This window comes from Glycine soja, chromosome 7 (genome assembly GCF_004193775.1).
Source record: "Glycine soja cultivar W05 chromosome 7, ASM419377v2, whole genome shotgun sequence".
NCBI lineage: Eukaryota > Viridiplantae > Streptophyta > Magnoliopsida > Fabales > Fabaceae > Glycine > Glycine soja.
In genome coordinates, this window is record NC_041008.1 from 15,076,362 (window position 1) to 15,098,187 (window position 21,826).

Below are 21,826 nucleotides of genomic sequence, written 5' to 3' on the forward strand. Positions count from 1 at the left end.
CTTCCAAGTTCTATAGCAGGTCATGAACATTTGTTCCAATTATATAAGAGAAAAGGGAAAAGAAAATCCCCAAAAGATAATGGACAAAAGGGAAAGATTCCTTTTGTTTAGTTCTTCTACAACATAAGTGGAACTGGTTGAAAATTTTAAAGCATAGCCATCAGAACTTCAGTATACTTTATAATGGTATAGTGCTATTCACATATTCAAATGGAGAGAGTTAACAAGTCTAACACATGAACATAAATTTGGCATTCGATCATCACTATAAAAAACGTCCTTCAAGAATCAAGATTTGGTCCAAGTTAGTCTCTATTTTAAAAGCAATTATCTTGGTTCTAATATCTTTCAAAATGTGGTGAATTTCATCGCTAATTAGATCAAAATGTAGTATAGGGTCAAAAATAAAATGTACCATATTTTAGAAATACAAAGACTACCGTTTTTAAAATGTAGGACCTTTTCTTTTAAGGATTTAAAATGTAGGAAATAAAATCGATTTTAACTAAATCTTGAATCTTTTTTTTTTTTGACAATCAAATCTTGATAGTCTAAAAAATAACTTATCCATAAAACTATTTCTACTTGAACGTAATTAAGCAATAAATTCGAGCCTATTCACCGAAAAAATTAAGAAACTGAGAAAGCGACACTCTACACAATCTATAGTTGGGTGATATGATAGGTCTTACAAACTAAGCATTAAGTAATTCCAAAATTGTGAAGCTATTGAACTAAAACCTTTTCAAAGCATCGAGGGTTATTTATTGCCAAATGCAAATAAATGGCCAAGGCATAATAATATTAGACCAGTCTATGTGTATTATATAGGCTATCTGTTACATTCTTCACATTCTTTGTTTCTGGCTTCAAGATCTGTTTAATTAACCCTTTCAATTAATTGCAAGTTGCATGTGCTATCACCAATACCAATAGGGTTAGCCGGTTAGGTGTGGTGTGGTCACGTGTAATTATTGCAACATGGGTTTGATTTAGGTCCCATCTTGAATCCTTTGGGGGGTTGTTGCTGCATCCTCAAGAAAATGGTACCTTTGCCTTTACTTCTCTATCTATTCTCATCATCAAGATATTGGTGTCCAGCATGCATCCTCGTTGGATTAGGACTTAGCGAGAGAAAATGGTACATGAAAACTATTTGTGATTATAAAGTTGCAACTTTGTAAGTTGAGAAACAGTAGATCGAGTGCGAAAAGGAGAAGAAATTAAGAACGATGTTATAAAGTATTTGTTAAAGTAAGTCAACTTAATTTTTAGTTAGGGAACAAATTATATTGATTGATATATTTTAAGACAATTTCTAGTTAAAATCTGTTAATATACTACTTCAATTGAAAAAATAAGTGAGTACATTAATAAGTTAGTTGAATACATTAACAAGTTACATAAACTATATATTTTAAGATAAATTTTAAAAAAACTAATGAGATATCAGATCTCCTCATTTATTGAACAAGAATTAAGTTATCCTCATAAACCAGATTTTCTGTTGTGTGTATGTTGTACAACAGAAATATGTTTCTGTGTCAGGGATATTTTTAGGGGATAAAACAACAAATAAAACTTGAGGTGGGAAAAGCGAAAATTTGCGGTGGAATAGCAGAGCCCAAACAAGACATTAGCTAATAGAAGGCGGGCTGTTACTTCCTGCACTTTCAAGTTGCTTTTTCCACTTTTTCCATAATGTTTTTATCTTTGGATTGGTCATTTTGAAACTCAAAAACAAATAAAAAAAATTCTAAAATATAATTTTACATTTCAGATTGATCATAGAAGGCGGCACATACTTTTTGTTTCTGTACCTACTTATCACCTTAAAAAAAAAAACACTTCTTATATCATTTTTTTGACCGCGTAACTTCTTATTTCATTAATCACTTTATAAATATTGGATGTATTTAATTAATACATCAATAAAAGACCAACATCAAAAAATAATTTTCCTAATGTTATAGTTCACAGAATAAATTTAGAAAAAAATGATATTGCAGTGCAAAAGGTTTTATATAATTATATAATCACTATATATATTGACTTTTAAAATAATTATTTTAAAATAATTTAAATTAAATTACAATGTAAAATTATTACTTTTCATGTATTTTATTAGTGTCGGATTACTATTGCTACTAGATTTACAAAATGAAAACGCATTGACATTATATGCAAGGACAAGTAGCCATGCATTACTTACGTGGAATCGTACTGAACATTATCATCATATCTGTCATCTATAGTTCATGTATGCAATGACAAAAAGATATTTTATGTTTTATTATATTTTAATCAAGTAAATTTTCTAAAAGAAAAGTTAAACAAATTTAATTAAAATCTGTTTGTTTCAATTTTCTAAGTTAGTTTTTAAAGAGAAAAATGTTTATAAACTGACAGAATACAAGTTTTAAAGATTTTAGTAAGTTTGTTTTTTTTAAAAAATTAAATTAGAAATAAATTTTTTATTTTTATTATTTTGAGAATTTATTTTCAATAATTTTAAGTATAAGTATTATTAAATTTAAAATAGAAAATTCTCTTACACTCATAATAAATAAAATTAGCTTCTGATTTTATAAATATCTAAAAGAAAATTCACTTTTTGCATACCATAAAATCAGTTTTAAAATCTTAAACAAACAGGTTTTGATCTTTTTATTGATTTTTTTATCTATTTAAAATCCTAATAAATTAAATTATTTCAAACCTTTTTTTACGAAATAAAATATCAAAATTTACCAAAAATAAAAAACTAAAAATATTTTCTATATATATAATAAAAGTTGAATAACATAATAATAATTTTGACAAGCTAAATAATCATTTTTTTATCTTTTTAAAAAAATTAAGACGATGTGCCCCAAAACAAAGGATTACTATAAGGCATCACACCCAAATTAACCCATTTTATTTTTAATGGACACACTAATTGAAATTATCTAAAAATTAAATTTATTTTTTAATTATTACGAATAATATTTTATCATTTTTTTCACTTACAACTTTGGTATTCACATTTTTTAATAAAATGATTGAACTTTTATTGAATATGAAATTTTTTAAAAAGTTCATGAATCGGAATATGAAAATGAAATTTGATAAAAAAAAAATATTTGAAGGTTTTTCTAAGAAAAAAGGTTAAAGTTTCGAAGAGGATTCTTTTTGCGGTGCTAAATGTGATATTTTGATTAGTAAATTTTAAGTAAAAGAATTAAAACTATAGTTACTCAATTCAAGTTACGGAGTTTAAATAAAAATAAAGGTTTGGAGACTTTATAGTTGAGAAAAAATTAAAAAAAAAAAAAGGTTTTGATTGTGTTGAATGTTGATTAAAGAATTGATGAATTTTCCCTGCTGAAAAAAATAATAATTAAATAATTTGTCTTTAAATTCGAAAAAATATATATTCATAAATTAATAATGATCGGAAAAGAAAAGTACAATTAAATAAATTTGACTATATATAATATATAATTAATTATATTAATGCTTCTTTCTCTTACGACTCTGGTTTATAGATATCTTCTCCAACTATTATAGTCTAGAGCGTGCTATATATATATATATATATATATATATATAAGCATGTTAATTGTGTAAATGAGTTGTTGCACTCAAGTAAAACGGGGATATATATTATGATGGCTGAATGAATGATCAAATAAGGCTGTTAGTAATATTTTAATGAGAAAAAAAGTTATACATGTAAAAAAATTTATACAATCATTCAATTATAATTTATTATGTATTATAAATTTATTAATTTTTAAAATAATTCAAACAGTAATCATATATAATTATTTTACATTACCATCTTAATATATAGACACTAAATTCTATTTCAATTTCACGGTGAAGCATATTGATTGGCTGCAAATAAAAGGTTTTGGCCAGTTGTTTGAAAGGAACAAATGCAAAGACATTTGACTTTGATGTCATAAATAAGTAACCTTGACACAGACGGATTGTTGTATGATTTGGATCAACGTATGAATTTGATCCTAACTGTGCACGTAAGCATTCTTTGATTGAGTTATTGATGTACAAGAGGAAAATGACGAGGAAAGATATAAAAATAAGTAATCATGTTTTTTGTTTTTTCTATAATTGATTTGAATAAGTAATGCGAAATTTCTCCACTTTTTTCTTTCAAAGATACGGGTAAAAGGAGAAAAAAACAATAAATTAAAGGTATTTAAAATTTATTATTTATTTGAGAGAAGTACAGAAATGATTTTGTGAGATTCATAAGAAAAACTTCCCTATTGAATTGGTATTAATTAAAGGGTAAATGATTTTTTCTTTAATTTTTTTGAATTCTCAAAAAAATTTAAATAATTTTTCACAAAATAAAAATTTGAAAAATATAAAATAATTTTATGTTAAGATAGTAAAGTAAACAAATTATTTTTTATACAATTTATTTATTTTCCACTTTCTTTTCCTTTAATCTAAGAACAAGAAGAATTTTTTCATCTTTTATTTATTTATCCAAACAATACATCTGTCTTATTTTATTTCTCTTATTTTTTAGCTATTTATTTCTTATTTTTTCGTAAAGTAAACTTTACTTATGTTAACAATTTTTTTATACAAACATTCAACTCTTAATAATTTTTATTTATACATATAGTTAAAATATATACTCTAAATAATCAGTATTATGATCAGTATGCAAGTTTGTGGAGGAACTCTACCAACGACAACACATGAACCAAACATATAATTTTGTAAGCAAGTTTGATTTCAACAATGTCAAGGAATTGTGTTATTGTTTTGTATCAGTATGGTACAAGTATAACACTTTTCATTATAATATTTAATATATTATAACTTTAAACTTAATGTCATATACTCAAATTAATATTCATAATGGCTTCTTAGGTAACATTTTATATGTAACTAAATTATTGCAGGCTAAGAAGATGAGGGAGGAGTATGGAAAATTGAATAAAGTGAAAATGAGTATATGGGAATGTTGTGAGATGCTTGACAAAATTGTGGATGTCAGTGATCCTGATTTAGAAGAATCTCAAATTCAACATGCCTTGCAGACAGCTGAAACTGTTAGAAAGGACTGTCTTAATGAATACTAATTTGAGTGCTCTCGTTCATGGTACACAACACACATGTAAAGTTTATTTGAATACTAATTCTTAATTATATCTTTTTACCTATTTACATACTTGGATAGTTGGATGTCTATACAATGTTCAAATAATGTAAATTTTGACATAAAAAAATTCAGAAAGTAATTGATCATGGCTTAATTGTTTTGTCAGATTTCAGATTTCGGAAAGGCTCTTCTCCTTCCAAGTTTTGGTGGGCTTCCTCAATGGGCTGTTGTTGGTGAGAGTTGCCCACTAATTAAACATATATAGTTATATAATACTCACGATTGATCTCTTCTTGGAATGTGACATCTCAATGGATAGGTTCAAAGAGAGGTTTCTGATCAAAGTTTTGTTTTGCTTAAAAATGAAGCTCAAAATTGGGGCCCGAAACCTTTTAGATTTTTCAACTACTGGATGGAACATAGAGAATTCAAGAAGGTCATGGCTGAAGCTTGGGGCCAGCTGGACATTATGTGAAGTGAAATAGAAGATGAATAACCTAAAAAGGGCTTTAAAAGGTTGGCAGAAGATGACATTTGGAAACATTGACACGCAAATTGTTTCCAAAATTGTAGAATTGAATGAGTTGGATCAACTGCTTATTGAAGGAGCGGAAAGATTGGATGAGGAACCAAGTAGGGCTGGTCTTTTGGATGATTTATGAAAGTTGGTGAGGCCAATTTTTACTGTGTTATTGGTATCAAGAAGTGATGATTAATGTTCGGAAACTTCCTGGTTATAATGATTTAATATCACACCTTGAATTATTTTTTGTTTTTTTAATGATAAAAAAAGAATATGTTTATACCAAATTCGAGTGATTCGTGCTTCCAATTTTCAAACCCCAACAAGAAATTATGGAATTTGTTGCTTTCACGCAATTAGTTAATTGAAAAAAAAATTGATCACAATAAATTTAACTCAAAAAATATATTTAATCCTATCTATATAAAATGTTCCATCTTCAATTATGAATACATGCCTCTTCAAGGAATCTAATTCATTTACACTAACACCACCATACAGATGAAAGATATAAAATTGATTAGATGGTTAAAAAAAATATTACCATTATGAAAATTAGTGATATTTGTAAATATAAAAAAATAGGTTTAATCACTCATTTTGTTTCTATAGTTTCATCATATGCATCTTTTAATTCTTATAGTTTTAAAGTAGTTTTTTTAGTTCATATAGTTTAAATTTTAATTCTCTTTTAATCCTTATAGTTTGAAAATGATTTTTTTAGACTTATAATTTATATTTTAATTCTCTTTTAGTTTTTATAGTTTGAAAGTCATCTTTTTCTATTCCTATACTTTATATTTTAATTCTTTTTTAGTAATATTATTAATTACAATTAACTACAAAAATATTAGCTAGTAATTCACAATTAATTTATCGAAAGATAATTTATAATAAAAAATAGTTGATAATTTATAACTAATTTGTAGTTAATTATTTTTATATATTTTTTATAGTAAAGATTAAAAAGTAATTAAAATACAAATTATAAAAATTAAAAAGATAACTTTCAAACTATATGGACTAAAACAGAATCAAAATATAAATTATAAGGATTAAAAAATCTATTTTTAAACTATAGAAATTAAAGAATAATTAAAATATAAACTATAAGAATAAAAAAAAACCATTTTCAAACTATAAAGATTAAAAAGTAGGTAAACGTATGGGATCAAATGACTAATTTAAAAAAAAAAATCATACAAAGTGTTATTTTCTTTTTGTAGTCTTCAGTGACCTGGACCTGAACCTCGATATTTTATTCAGAAAATATCCTGACCACCGATAACTTCTTCGGGTAGTTGAGCTCATCATTCATCATACTATAAATTTTTATTATCCGAAAATATCTTTTAGATCTAACACAAGATAACACAACACCACGTGAAATCTATGCGTTAAGAAAAGGCACAAGTTGAGAATGAGAACAATAGTATAATATTATAAGGGTGTGCTTCCTAATCCAATCCAATTCATCAGTGAGGCACCCAGCTCATTTAAGGTGCTTCAACAGCATCATCTGCATCAATATCATCGTCCTTAATTGTGGAGACACAACATCATGGATTCTCCTTTGTTGTCACAAGACCATGTTTTGCCCAACAAACACACATGGAAGATGAGCCTTTGTGCTATCGTGGCTATCACAAGTCTGTTCCCTCCTATATCCTATTCTCTTTCTGATTCATTCACTTCCCTTTTTATGGGACTTTTCTGATTTTCTTTTATTTTTGCCGTAAGCTAGCTCTTAATTCTGAAATACATAAACAAGATGTTTTTTTTATTGGATCAATTGAATGTTTATAGCGTATTAGTTATTGTAATTCAACACCATTTTCGGCTTAGAATCAAAATAAATAATCACCCACTTGCTTGCGTTCACTCTGTTCACTATATTCATACCAGGGATAGTCAAAAAATGATGGAGTGATTTAGATACATGAATTTTCAAATGATTGATTTTGGGTTAAAAAAAACAAACAAACAACTTAATTAGAATGCACGGTAGTATAAGTTTTAATACTGTTATCATTGTTTTTAAAAAACAGTCAGTAACAGTTAAAAAAAAAGTCAGAAACCGCGATTTCCGCTGCAAAATCAAAGTCTTTCTTGGGCTCACCATGACTGCATCACAACTGCAACTGTGGCTGCATTTGTCTGTAATTTAAAATTATTTTGTATGTCTAAGGTAATTTGTAATTAGTCGAGAGTCTAAGAATTTTTACACGGATTGTGTATCAAAATTAAACTAAAAGAATAAGTTCAGAAACCACAAAGATGAGTTTGAAGTGACAAAATTTGAAGTATAGTTCAAATCTCCTAATTTTCAGGATGAAGATTGTGTGAACTAAACATATACTTAAAAGAAATCAACTTTTTTGAACAGCCGCCAAAAAAACATAAGAAACATAAAATCTGGTTTAGATCCTAGAAAATGTATACATCTTAGGGTGACTAGGATATTGAACTTTGTGCCAAAACATCTGCTTCGCATTGATGCAATTTGATCATCATATTGATATTGATAAACCATATATAATAATACTTGGCACAATTCTTTTCCAGTTGTTGGACTAGTAGTCAGAGGCAACACTAGCTATGGAATACTGTCCGGAGCAGAAAAATATAATGATGGAATCGCAACCAATCAGGGAGATATTGTTGAATCAGATGTGGGAGTTGTTGCAACCGATGATGCTCGGTGTTCTGCAATTGGTGTTTCAATGCTTAGGCAGGGTGGACATGCTGTTGATGCTGCAGTGGCAGCAGCATTATGCATTGGTGTTGTTTTCTCGGCATCAAGTGGTATAGGAGGTGGCGCTTTCATGGTTGTTCGATCTTCTTCATCCTCTCAAACTCAAGCTTTTGACATGAGAGAAACTGCTCCTTTAGCTGCTTCACAGGTTTGAGGTTATCTCTTTCTGCTAAACAATTAAAGTTGTTAAATCTCGTGGTTGAGATTACTAAAGCAATTGGACCAAATTAACATTTTGCTTTTAAGATATAGGCCAAGATTTGCTTCTACAGCTTACTTGGACATGTTGAATGCTAGCAAATAATATTGATCAAATTCATTTTCATCCACAGATATCTACAACTTATGTTTGTGTATATGTGTGAATGTCAACAAACAGAATATGTATCAGAACAATCCCAAAGGTAAGACCTTAGGTCCATTGTCAATGGGAGTGCCTGGTGAATTAGCTGGCCTTCATGCAGCCTGGTTGAAGCATGGACGATTGCCATGGAAAACCTTATTCCAACCAGCTATAGAACTTGCTGGAAAGGGTTTTGTTGTTACTCCTACTCTTGGAGAGTACATGGCTGCTGATGCAAATAAGATATTGGATGATCCTGGGTTAAGAAAACTATATGCACCCAATGGAACTTTGTTGAAAGCTGGGGATGTGTGTAGAAATGTTGAACTTGGTAGCACCTTGGAGGTAGTGGCTGAGCAAGGGCCACAAGCTTTCTACAATGGAACCATTGGTGAAAATTTAGTCAAGGATGTCAGAGATGCTGGTGGGATTTTAACAATGGAGGATTTACACAATTACAAGTTGGAAGTAACAGATGCAACGACTGTGAATGTGATGGGATACACCATATATGGAATGCCACCTCCTTCATCTGGAACACTTGCTCTTTCTCTGGTGGGTAGATTCATATCCCTTCCATTCTACACGCTATTTCCATGTTCTGTAGAAATTGTGACATTATCCTCTTTTTCATGTGTCTATTACTGTATATATAGAAATAGACATGTATGTTGTTTTGGTTCAAGGATTGAAGCATGTCGCACTAAAGCTTAAATAGTTAAGCTATCTAGTTTCATTAGTCTAATGCGTGAATGAGTTTTATGTCTAATACAACAAAACCTGGGGACCAACATTCAATATCAATACAGAATGTTGCTACAATTGTTTCTCATGTCCTTTTCTTTTTGGTTACTAGTTGTATGTCGGTATATTTTGATAATCGTTATGAACAGGTTCTGAACATCTTGGGCAGTTATGGAGGTTCTAATGCTGCAAGGGGAAATCTTGGTCTACATCGACTAATAGAAGCTCTGAAACACATGTGGGCTGTTCGAATGAACTTGGGTGACCCCAACTTTGTAAACATTGATGATACTATATCCAAAATGCTTTCCCCATCTTTTGCAAAAGATATTCAGCACATGATACTTGATAACACTACTTTCCCTCCAGAGTACTATATGAACAGGTGTGATATACTACTAGTGGTAATTTGAATGTAACCACTGCCTTTTGCTAGATAAGTTGCAAAATCACTGGGTTGTTAACGAAAGGTTATTCATAACCATGTTGGGCAGGTGGAGTCAACTTAGCGATCACGGGACAAGCCATATGTGCATTGTCGATGCTGATAGAAATGCTGTATCACTAACAACAACTGTTAACTATCATTTTGGAGCCGGGTTTCGTTCTACTTCTACTGGTATCTTGGTCAACAATGAGATGGATGACTTCTCTACTCCCACTGATATATCCCCGGATAAACTACCTCCCGCTCCAGCAAATTTTATTGAACCAAACAAAAGACCATTGTCTTCCATGACTCCTCTTATTGTCACAAAGGTATTGCTTATGATAGTTCTTCCTATACTAGTGTATTTGGGTGAGCATTGACAAAATTAATTTTGAATTCAAGTGATGTGATTTATGTTTGAATGTATTTATTTTGAAGGCAAAGTTAGCAGTAAAACTCAGTAAAAGAAAAGTTCTCCAACACAAAAGTTATTTGAAGTTACTTCAACTAAAATTAATTCTGGACACAATCAATTTCTCAACATGAAACTAAATATGTGAAAATTTACCTAAACTTTCATTAGCTGATATTTCTAAGTAATTCTGAGTAATTCAACAACCAAGAAAAGAACAATTGCATCTTTACATTTGGAGAGTAAGGATTCTTACACATGAACATTCTCTTGCAGGATGATCAGTTGGTTGGGGTACTTGGAGGGAGCGGTGGAATGAACATTATTGCAGCCGTAGTTCAAGTCTTTCTTAATCATTTCATCTTGGGAATGAAACCCTTGGATGCAGTTGTGAGCCCAAGGATCTATCACAAGGTTATAGCTAACCTTTTTTCAGATAATTCCTTGATGTGTGATGCTCCAAACCACAATCTAATTTTGATTTGTATCTCACGCAGCTAATACCAAATGTAGTTCGTTATGAGAACTTGACTGCTCATAATGGCGATCACATTGAGCTTTCAAAAGAAAGTAGGCTTTTCCTAGAAGAGAGAGGTCATCAACTGAGAGGTTCTGAAGCACTAGCTGTGACTCAGCTTATTGTGCAAACTCTCAAAACGCCTATGAACTTCAATAGGAAAGTTGGTGAAAACACCAAATCACTTACAAAGCATGGCACTCTAACAGCAGTAAGTGACCCTAGAAAGGGTGGATGTCCAGCTGCTGTTTAATTATATTGATCAATTCAGGTTCAAAATTGTTAAAAAACAGAGGCATTTCAAAACAATTTTCAATTTTTTAGCCATGTTGTATCAACACCATCCAGGACAAAAAAAAAAAAAAAAAAGAAAGAAAACGATTTGGTCATCATTCTTCAAACAATTAAAAACCCGATGAAACTTTGTTTTCTGATACCGCAGTTACGCACTTAGAATACAAGGTGAACTGTTTTTTGCGAGAATAATAAGCCATTGGTTAGTTATTGTGGGATAAAATAGTTTGAACGAGGCATGAAGCTTATGAATTAAGTAAAGGTTCATATAGTGAGAGAATTGGTGCCCTTGGGGCATTGTGAGATGGAAACACTCCTATAGTGTGTGTTCTAATTTGTAATAGAGAGGTTCTTCCCCACTCTTTGAGAATGATACAAGTTCCTATAAAAGAAACAATCAAATTTAGAGTATTAAATGCCAAAGAAAGAGTATTACAAGAGTATTAAAAGTTTATTCCAAACATAGATATCATGTCCTGACTGCATACCATTTTCATGCTCAGTGCTTACTCGAAGTAGTGGCAGACTTGCAGGAAGGCCAGAGTTTTTTTGTAAAACTGTTCACTATAGTATTGATATCACTCCGGATCTGAAGCCATTTTTTTCCTTTCTTTCTCCCGTTTTCCTTTAAACGAAATCGCTTAGTAAAGAATGACTGGAATAGGACGACCACTCTGTACAGTTCGGATTTTGTTTAGATCCCATTTTCGTTTGAAGGAAATTGCAGCTTCTTCTGTTTCGTTTGAAGGAAATTGCAGCTTCTTCTGTAGGTTAATGCATAAGAAAGCATGGTCAACAAAACTTGCCATCAACTGATCTAATGTCACTAATTAAAGCCTATTGATATCAATAAATTAACCAAACACACATTACATCTGTAGCAGTATTACGTGTTCAGATGAAAACCCATGAATGGTTTTATATTACATCTCTAGCATGTCCTCTCATGCAATTTGCTCTGAAATTCAACTTTTATTAATGGAGGAAAGATTGTACACTACACTACACCCTTTGGTCATAAAGGCTCCAAAATTATGCGTGAATTGAACCAACTATTTCCAAAAACTTTAGATGAAAACATACAAATGGTTTTATATAACATCTTTAAAAATTAGGACCATGCTACAGCCCGGATTAGAATGTTCAGTAAATTGTTATCGTATACATTTTGCTAAGTGGGAATAAGAAGGAAACCCACAGCCGCACATGACCCACGTTACAAAGGTGTCTAAGCACCCAATCCAATTGGTAAAAGACTTCTCAAAATCCAAAATTCTATCAACTTGCAAAAGTTGAAGGCAAGATTCCAACGAGGAATCATTCATTTATATATTCTAAGACGTACCGCATCTTTAAATTTTGCATCAAACGGATGAAAGAAAAAATAATCAAAAACTATAGTTTTTTTTTTTTAGTTTAATTGTCATGCACTATCAATGTACTAGCACCTAACATTCTAATAAATACTAACAATTAACATTTGTGGATAAAAAAAATGCATTATCAATTTAAAGATCAGAAATTCTTCTGACACTTTCAACCAATTAGAAATCTTCTTAGAATCCATCTAAAAAAGAAGAAATCTTCTTAGAATAAGTTTTAAGGTGATTATTATAAAAATCTAACAAATTAATTCAGAAATTCCTCCTCATATGCTAAATATGTGTGTCAAGGATCTGGTGGATGACCAAGGTGAGTGGAATAGAATAGAAAGATGTTAGAGTCTCTTTTCCCTCATAATATTGTTCAGAGGATTGTGACTATTCTTCCTCCTAACCCAGAAGCTGGTAATGATCGAAGATTATGGCCAGGCAACAAATTGGGCCAATTTTCGGTGTCTAGTGCTTATAAACAAATAAATTATTTTCATAATTTAGAAACTACAGGTATTTGGAAACTAGCCGTGCCTCAGAGAATTCTAGTATTCGTATGGCAAGTAGCTCATGGAAGATTGAAAACCAAAGTAGGCTTGTAAAGTGGGGAATTGGTTCTCCTTATTGCAGTCATCTCCTTATTGCAGTCATTGTCCCTTAGTTCAAGAAACTTCTATGCATGTCTTAAGAGACTGTTCGTAGACCCTATGGAGTTGGAATCACCTTGTTACTATAGAATTTAAAAGTGATTTCTTTGGTATGCAATTTCAGGATTTGATAGAATTTAATCTTAACAGTGATGTTAGTCTTCAAGGCTATTCTCCTAGGCCTGAATTATGGGCCACATCTTGCTACTATTTTTGGTATTGGAGGAACATACAACAACATCATGATTCATTTGTTTATACATGCAAACCTTGGAAGAAATCTGTCATCATTGGAAGAAATACAAATCTGCCCACTTTCAATTTAATCCCTCTAGAAATTATGTCAAAGAGAAAATTCATGTGAAAACTCTCCTCCTGAAGGTTGGTTTTGCTTGAATACAGATGGATCTTTGAAATCATCACAAGGTATGGCTACTTGTGGAGGCCTTCTGCGAGATCATCATGGCAGATGGAAAATAGGATTTGCAAAAAAAGTGAGGTGCACTATAGCCTTTGTTGCTGAGTTATGGGGAGTTTTACAGGGCTTGCGTATTGCTAGAGATCAAGGTATGCAAAATATCTTGCTGCAAGTAGATTCAGAATTTGTTGTTAAAAGCAAGGAGGCAAAGTTGCATGCATGTCTGGAGCACCCTTGGTTCGAGCAATAACAGAATTGGTGAAACAATTGAGATCAGTTTATGTTATTCATATATATATAGGGAGGCTAATAGGTGTGCAGATGTTATGGTTAGTCTTGCGTGTGATATGGAGGCTGATTATATGATTTATGAGGAACCACCAGCTCCTTTGCTGCAGCTGATTAGTTTTGATGTAAAGATATCTCTACCCCACGCTTTATAAAAGTGTAATCCCCTCTTTTGGGGCTTTAAACCCCTTTGAATACTAAAAAAGAAAATTTTAAAAATCTAACAAACTAGGTGAGTTGTGATTAGTGTAGAAAAATTCAACTTGTTGATCACTAATAGGAAGGCATGGACTCGAGCAAGAAAGCGATAAACATATACGTACGGAACCAAATTCCAAACAGAATGTTCTTCAACATTCGACTTTTTTTTTTTATATATATACGAAAGAGAGAAATGTGCATTTTAATTGGCTACAGATAACTTTCAGACATCCAAGCGGAAGTTCATTAGAAGAAAACCAACACTAATGAACGGACGTTTAATGTGTTAAAACATAAATCTAAACACACCAAATACACATTCAGCATATAATTTGGTTTAGGTGTTAAAACCTAAATCTAAACACAGCAGATAACTGCCATCAGGCTAGATAATGGATAGTGTAAGCGACATAAGCTACAGGTTAACTGATCGGTAAGTAAGGTCAGGGATTTGAAATTTATAATTTCCATAATTGGGGTATATTGTACCAATGTCAGGTGCCATTGAAAAAACAAACAAGTTCATAATCATAATCATTAATCATTCATACAAAGGGAGAGAAGAAAATAAAACAAATAGTTACACTCGTATTTCCATTCAAATTGAAAATTGGAGATTATCTTATCTATGGTACACAGAAAGGCAGCAATGAGTCACTAATGATACATCAATCACAGAGCATTCTTTTTTATCCTTCAAGATGTTTTATCCATCAGCTGAATTGGTGTCAAAATATTTGATTTGCTTGTCTCCACAATACAACCATTCATGACCATTTCCTCCAACATAAAATGCGCCTTTTCTAAATGGAACATAATATCTAGCTCGCACTGCAAGTATAAAAAACTTATCTAGAATCTACGTTCTAAAAACAGAAGGAAGAAAAAAGAGAAGTTGGGAAAGCAGAACTCACCACATTGCCAAAATGACGATCCATGGTTTCAACCAAGAGATGTATAAATTCCAAAATAGCCAGCTCATTCTGCAACATTATCCATAGAAGGTAGAATAAGCAGTCATGAAGAATTCGAAATATATCAACATTATCCATAGAAGGTAGAATAAGCAGTCATGAAGAATTCGAAATACATCAGCATTATCCATAGAAGGTAGAATAAGCAGTCATGAAGAATTCGAAATATATCAACATTATTTACACAAAAGTGGCATGGATCTGGCTCTTCTAAAAGTGTGTGCTTGATTTCATGGTGGAAAGCTTCAGAACTAATTTTACTTCCTACCAAACGTGATTTTAGTAAAAATAGGGATGTTCTGTTATTGATGAGTAAAGTTGATTTTGCCTCAAATTTTCAGTTAGACTAAAAGTGATAAAGAGTAGCTTTTGGGTTGAATTGAAGAAACTGCGCTAAGTATTGCATTAAAAAAATTCAAACATAAATCACTTCACTTCAAAATCAATTTTAAATGAAATCAATTTCACAAATGCTGATCCGAACACACACTAAGTGATTTCAGTCATAGATGAGAAAATCAACTATGGATATTATGTATACATGCATACCAAATAATGAATGTGTTGAGATATCAACTGTTAGATTTTTTCATCAACGACTTTGATCACTTATTTTACACTCGATGAGAAAATTAACTGTCGATATTACATATGCATGCAAAACAAATCATAAAATGTATTGAAATATCATCTGTTAATTTTCTCATCAACGTGATTACTTATTTTACCCTTACTCACTTCAGAGGAGCTAAATCCAAGTGATATATATAAAATTCCATCAAAGAACAAGATCATTACATTCAGGCTGTTCATATTTTAAGCTTAAATGTCCTCTCAATTTGTTTACACAAGTCATGTATTTAATTTTAAGAGTTAACACCATAAGCAATAAGTTGGAAGTTGGAAGTATTTCACACGATTATTTATGTTTTGAAGACATTTAACATTTAACGACTTAATTTTCACAAGATTTAGCTCGGTTCAAATTCCAGTCTCTTTCGATGAAGCAATTGAGAAAATAGCATCGAGAAAGGAATTATTTATTTATTTATTTATTTACCTCATCATCGTCAACTCCAACGAGGAAAAACAAAGAGGCGTAGCGACGATATACAATTTTGTAGTTGCGATGCTCAACGAAGGAACACTGTCAGTGAGAATTGGAAATCAGATAGTTCAATCGCGCATAAACATTGGATCTGAATTGGATCTAAATGAATAGTTATTGAAATCGAAATTAACGAACCTGCTGTTCGTTGCGGGCGAGGCATTTGCGAACGATTTCGCCTTCGAGGGCACGTCGCTCTTCGAGGGTGAGATATTCGTAGTATTGAGCAAGACGAGTTTGGCCTTGCTTGTTCACCATCAGTACGAATCGGATCCCCATTCTCAATTGATTCTGTCTGCCCTAACTCACAACCCCATCAACACCTTATTATTTCTTCAACACTTTCTTTTTAGGACAAATAAATAGTTATTTTTATGTTAAATGTGTATTATAAATGCGCCTGAGATAAAAATATAAAAATATATAAGATTTAATATCAGAAAGTGTAAAAAGTGTAAGAGATATATTTTATTATTAACGTTTGTCTGTGTTAATAAAATAGTCTATAAACCAATTTATCACTAAAATGATTCACCACATAATCATATCTAATTGTCAAAATAAGGGCATATTTTTTGTATAATATCTGCATGACTTTGTCTCCTCTCTCTCCGAATAGGAATAAGATATATAGTCACTTTTGTTATATAATATCTAATCTAATTTGCTAAAAAAAAATGTGTCCTTGAAAAATGAAAATACAAAATTTAGTCTCAAAAAGATAAAAAGTGCAACAAATATATTCGGCCGTTAATTTCTGTCCGTCACTATTAATAAAATAGTCAAGATTCGAAGAAGTGAAATATGAGATATATTTATCTTTTATTTATAGTAGATTGTGACTAATTATTATAATTTGAAAAAAATTGTAATGATTGATACACTATTACAATGTTTATTTTGGATAATTTTTATTGTGATAAACAAATTATGGTTGATGATTAATATTATCGTTATTATTTTGTTTATTTTAAATTCTGTTTGCCAATATATTTTTTTTAAATGATTATTGTAATGTTATACTTGTAATGATAAAAAATGGCTAAAATTTATCCTAAAATCATATTTTACCGTTAAATGAAACGAAATTTCAAGTCTAACAAATTAGTCCAATAGAAACATATTGATATTTAGGTCCAATAGAAAATTACTGATATTTTCCTTCAATAATGATAGCTTATTGACATTTTGGTCCAATAGAACGTAATGACATTTAGGTAAAAAAAATGAAAATGACTTACCATTTTCTCCAATAAAAAAATATTGGTATTTTCGTCAAACAAAATGTTACTGACATTTATGTCCAAAAATTATATATTACTAACATTTTCATCCAATCTCGTCAGTATGGTCACGTTGGTAATAACTTCAGTGACAAATTCGTCCCTTTGTGTCATGTAAGCTATTTTATTAACGATAACTAACGGAAGTTAATAGTTGGATATATTTGTCGTACTTTTTACACTTTCGGGGACTAAATTTTGTATTTTTATCTTTCAAAGACTTATTTATCAGTCAATTACACATTCAGGGACAAAAGTAACTATTTATCCATCTTTTTATTTTAAGGTAAATATTCATTTTCGTCCATGTGTAAAGCGTTGATAAATTCATCTCCGAAAGATGAAAATTCAATTTTTTTAGTCCTCAAAAGTAAAAAAAGTGCGACAAATTCATTCATCCGTTAACTTTCATCCGTTATCGTTAATAAAAGAACTTACATGACACAGAGAAACAAAAATGTCACAAAAATGATTACCAACTTAACTGCGGAATAAATTAGGCCAAAATGTCAGTAAGTTACTATTGGACCAAAATGTTAGTAATTTTTTTGGATCAAAATGTCAATACGTTTCTATTGAACCAAAATGTCACTAAGTTACCATCGGACTTACTGACATTTTGGTCCAATAGAAACTTATGTCATTAAATTTTCATTGAACCAAAATGTAAGTAATTTTTTTTTTGAACCAAAATATTAGTATGTTTTCATTGGACTAATTTGTCTGACCCCAAATTTCGTTTCATTTAAGAGTAAAATATAATTTAATTTTCATCTTTTTCCTATTTTTATCGTTGTAAGCATAACATTACAATAAACACTTAAAAAATAGAAAAATAGGCATAAGTTAAAACAAACATAATAATAAGCATAATTATTTTAACCAACCTTATAACTCAAATGTAATCACAACAACATCTAACATTTTTTAAAATTTGATTAATTGTTTTTATTGTTGCTTACAAGTTATTTATGGTAGATGTTACATATTTGTAAGATGAGATTAACTGCTCTTAATTTGCTTCACAAATTGAACAACCTCTAGCTAATTTTGAAATTACTCCAACTCCTAATGTTAAAAGTGCTCCAACTCCAACTCCAACTACCACTCAAAGTGCTCCAACTCCTAGTGTTGTGAGTGACTTTTACATATAACTGATTAGTTATTGTTAAATTATGTTATGCATAACTAGTCACTTTTTATAATTGTTGTAGGAAGCAAGTTCCATACCTCTACCATTGTCAATTGTGTTTAGACCACCTTCAACTATGCCTTCAACAACAATTCAAATTATATTCTCAGAAGTATCATCTCATAATATAAACCAACCGAATTAGATGAGCTTCATACCCACACCAAGGTTGCCCCGCCACCAAGATTCGAAGAAGTGAAATATTGGATATGTTTTTTTTTGTTTATAGTAGATTCTAACTAATTATTATAATTTTGATAAATTTTTAATGATTGATACATTGTTATGATGTTTATTTTTGTACATTGGTAAAATGTTTATTTTGGAAAATTTCTATTATGACAACATTAGGTAGTGATAAAATCAAATTGGGTCTCATTTTCTGTAAGGATTAACTTAATGGTTGTGCGTTTTTGTTTTAGTTTCATATTTTGAGTAAAATACTCTCACATTAGAAGTTTCATAACAATAGACAGATCATATTTATTAATCAATATTATGTTTATTATTAAGTTTGTTCTAACTTATGTTTGTTTCCCTATTTTTGAAGTATTTATTATAATGTTATACTTACAATGATAAAGGGGGGGGGGGGGGGGGGGGGGCAAAAGATGAAGATTAAATCATATTTTATTCTTAAATGAAATGAAATTTGAGGTATGAAAAATTAGTCTAATGGAAGTGTACTGATATTTTGGTCCAAAAAATCTGGCCCTTTGAATTTGGAGATGTAGTTGCGTGTACTGATTCTCATCGAGATTGGATTGGTCTTCAGTGTACCGCTTGTGTAGCCTATGCGAAGCGAACAAGCAAGGGATTACTAACATTTTGGTCCAATAGAATAAAATTGTTAACATTTTGGTCCAATGGTAACTTACTAACATTTTGGTTCACGGAAACGTACTGACATTTTGGTGCAAAAAAAATTATTAACATTTTGGTCTAATGGAAACTTATTGACATTTTAGTCCAATCTATTCAGCAACCATGTTGACAATCATTTTGGGACATCTTCATCCATTTGTGCCATGTAGGCTCTTTCATTAACGGTAACGGACAGAAGTTGACGAGTAGATGAATTTGTTGCGCTTTTTTCACTTTCGGAAACTCAAATTTGAATTTTCATCTTTTGGGGATGATTTTTTCAGCGTTCTACACATTTATAGACAAAAATAACTATTTATCCTAAAGTCAGGGGGCTCATTTGATTAATTTATTGCTTCTTGTAGAACTGATCACCTGTCTTTTTTATATATATATTTTATGTAATTAATTCACATGCTATCACAATCTTTTGTATTTGCATTATTTACTATATAATGCTATATTTTATAATAGTAAAAAAAAGGCTATATAATCAATTAAGGTTAACCTTTTTTAAAATATACTACATTTTATAATACAATAGGCTTTTAATGTTAATTTAAATGTTTTTATTACCTTTTTTAAAATATACTACATTTTATAATACAATAGGCTTTTAGAAGATTTATTGGTGAGTTTGTTAGTTAGTTTTTTATTAATAGAATGACAAAAAATTTGTTATGAAATATGAAACTCAACTGTTATTTGAACAATGACATCAATTGTTATTACCGTTTAATTTTGTAGATTATGGTTAGAATCAGAGGATTGCGTCGGACTTTAGGCAAAGTTTTAAGAAGAGCCTTAGGGAGACAGGTTAGTGATGATGTGAAAGAAGCCCCTCAACGTCAAAGGCCAACAACATCTGCACATAGACAACAAGCAGCTGCAACTATTGCTGAGGATGTTTAGAAGGCGGACCCTATGATATAAAGTATTTTCCAGGCGGACCCTATGATACATCAGTGTTGATGTCATATGCCGATCATGTGACAGCCAGAGTTTGGGTATGAGAGGTAGTTATTTGTTCAATTATATAATATTTGAATAACTATTTATCATTTTACTTGAACTAATTAATTTTAATTTTTTTCCAGGAACGTACTGAGTTGAAGTTGACCTCTCATGGGATGAAGATAGAGAAATTTGGAAGGCCTACATCTGAGATTGAAGGCATAGTGGCTGCTACAGGATTAAGTTCTCTGATTACATGTTTGTTGGACACTAGTGACAGGGGACTTTTATCTACTTTTGTGGAAGCTGGTACAAGGAAACTAGTAGTTTTCTTCTACCGGAAGTAGAGGTCGATATAACCCTCAATGATGTAGCATCCTTGTTACATCTGCCCATTACAGATGTCTTTCATATCTTGCATTGTATACTTGCTTCATTGTTGTACAACTAGTGCCATTGTGCTCCTTCAATGTCAGAAGAATATTCTTTGGTTTGACCATTGACTTTGTCATATCACCAATAATAGTCTTATCATCCTTGGTCAATTGATCAACATATGGATGTCCAACTAATGACTTAGTCAATGTATGATTATGACTCACACATATTAACTTCACTATCCATGATTCACCTCCCAACACTGGTTTCACTTGCAGCTTAGAGAGACATCCACATTTTTTACTAGCAGTAACTGTTTGTACTAAATCTTTCTTGTATGCCCTGTATTTTCCACTCCTCTCATAACCAATTAAAACATATGAGATCCTTCCTCTATTTCCAATATTTGTGTCTGACCTCATTATCACCGCCACAAAACCAATATCATACACAACAGAGTGAGCCCAATTGAAAACATCATCACGGGTAGCAAACACCTACAAAATGGATAATACATGTTTAGTCTTCAAGGGACATTCATTTACTTACTTTAACAAAATACAAAATCATATCAAGACCTGATAAATATTGAAGGTATCAGAAAATCAATGTTTTCAAATGCACCAGGTTCCTCTCCATTGTTTTCATTCATATTAACTTTTTCAGATATTGTGTTGCCATATATTTACTGATTTTTGTCCATCTTAACAAAACATTCAAAAATATTCAATGACAAACTAACAACCTCTAATGACACCATACATAATTCTAATTATTTATAAATAAATCTATTTATTTTAAAAAACTTCCATGTTGAATTTTGTTTATGTCTTCTACACTACATATGTCAATGTATCAATAAATATGTTTTTTAACATATACTATCACACAATTTTATTATTTTTTACTACATTTACTAATATATTACATTGAAATTGATAGACATTTATATGAAAATTTATACCTGCATAAACTAATATATCACACAATTTTATTATTT

The 21,826-nt window shown here is 30.7% G+C and overlaps 3 protein-coding genes and 1 pseudogene across 4 annotated transcripts; 2 read left to right on the forward strand and 2 right to left on the reverse strand.

Moving 5' to 3' along the window:
• The first annotated feature begins 2,199 nt into the window (after positions 1–2,199).
• LOC114420404 lies at positions 2,200–5,790 on the forward strand (annotated as a pseudogene).
• A 1,220-nt stretch (positions 5,791–7,010) lies between these two features.
• LOC114418880 (glutathione hydrolase 3-like) lies at positions 7,011–11,587 on the forward strand. 2 transcript variants are annotated; one of them, XM_028384420.1, is made up of 7 exons: positions 7,011–7,300; positions 8,217–8,554; positions 8,786–9,304; positions 9,643–9,878; positions 9,988–10,252; positions 10,612–10,749; positions 10,833–11,587. In XM_028384420.1, exons 1-7 carry the CDS (start codon positions 7,213–7,215, stop codon positions 11,103–11,105), a joined length of 1,857 nt encoding a protein of 618 aa, XP_028240221.1. In that variant the 5' UTR covers positions 7,011–7,212; the 3' UTR covers positions 11,106–11,587. The 2 variants fall into 2 exon arrangements, with proteins under 2 accessions (XP_028240221.1, XP_028240222.1); XM_028384421.1 differs by having other exon boundaries at positions 7,015–7,300; positions 8,739–9,304.
• A 2,936-nt stretch (positions 11,588–14,523) lies between these two features.
• On the reverse strand, positions 14,524–16,509 carry LOC114418881 (AP-4 complex subunit sigma). The gene is made up of 4 exons (XM_028384422.1): positions 16,294–16,509; positions 16,108–16,194; positions 14,988–15,056; positions 14,524–14,904 (listed from the first exon to the last, which is right to left on the reverse strand). The coding sequence occupies exons 1-4, from the start codon at positions 16,432–16,434 to the stop codon at positions 14,770–14,772; spliced, it is 432 nt and encodes a 143-aa protein (XP_028240223.1). The 5' UTR covers positions 16,435–16,509; the 3' UTR covers positions 14,524–14,769.
• Positions 16,510–20,843: 4,334 nt separating this feature from the next.
• Positions 20,844–21,465, reverse strand: LOC114420405. The gene is made up of 2 exons (XM_028386311.1): positions 21,451–21,465; positions 20,844–21,323 (listed from the first exon to the last, which is right to left on the reverse strand). Exons 1-2 carry the CDS (start codon positions 21,463–21,465, stop codon positions 20,844–20,846), a joined length of 495 nt encoding a protein of 164 aa, XP_028242112.1.
• Positions 21,466–21,826: the final 361 nt, after the last annotated feature.

What these genes read in the sequence shown, in the direction of transcription:
- LOC114418880 (XM_028384420.1), top strand. Translation starts at nt 7,213, where the DNA reads ATGGATTCTCCTTTGTTGTCACAAGACCATGTTTTGCCCAACAAACAC. An exon ending in GAACACTTGCTCTTTCTCTG is followed by an intron (nt 9,305 to 9,642) that starts GTGGGTAGATTC and finishes CGTTATGAACAG; the next exon opens with GTTCTGAACATCTTGGGCAG. An exon ending in CTCCTCTTATTGTCACAAAG is followed by an intron (nt 10,253 to 10,611) that starts GTATTGCTTATG and finishes ATTCTCTTGCAG; the next exon opens with GATGATCAGTTGGTTGGGGT.
- LOC114418881 (XM_028384422.1), bottom strand. Translation starts at nt 16,434, where the DNA reads ATGGGGATCCGATTCGTACTGATGGTGAACAAGCAAGGCCAAACTCGT. An exon ending in TCGCCCGCAACGAACAGCAG is followed by an intron (nt 16,195 to 16,293) that starts GTTCGTTAATTT and finishes TCTCACTGACAG; the next exon opens with TGTTCCTTCGTTGAGCATCG. An exon ending in TTGGAGTTGACGATGATGAG is followed by an intron (nt 15,057 to 16,107) that starts GTAAATAAATAA and finishes ATAATGTTGCAG; the next exon opens with AATGAGCTGGCTATTTTGGA.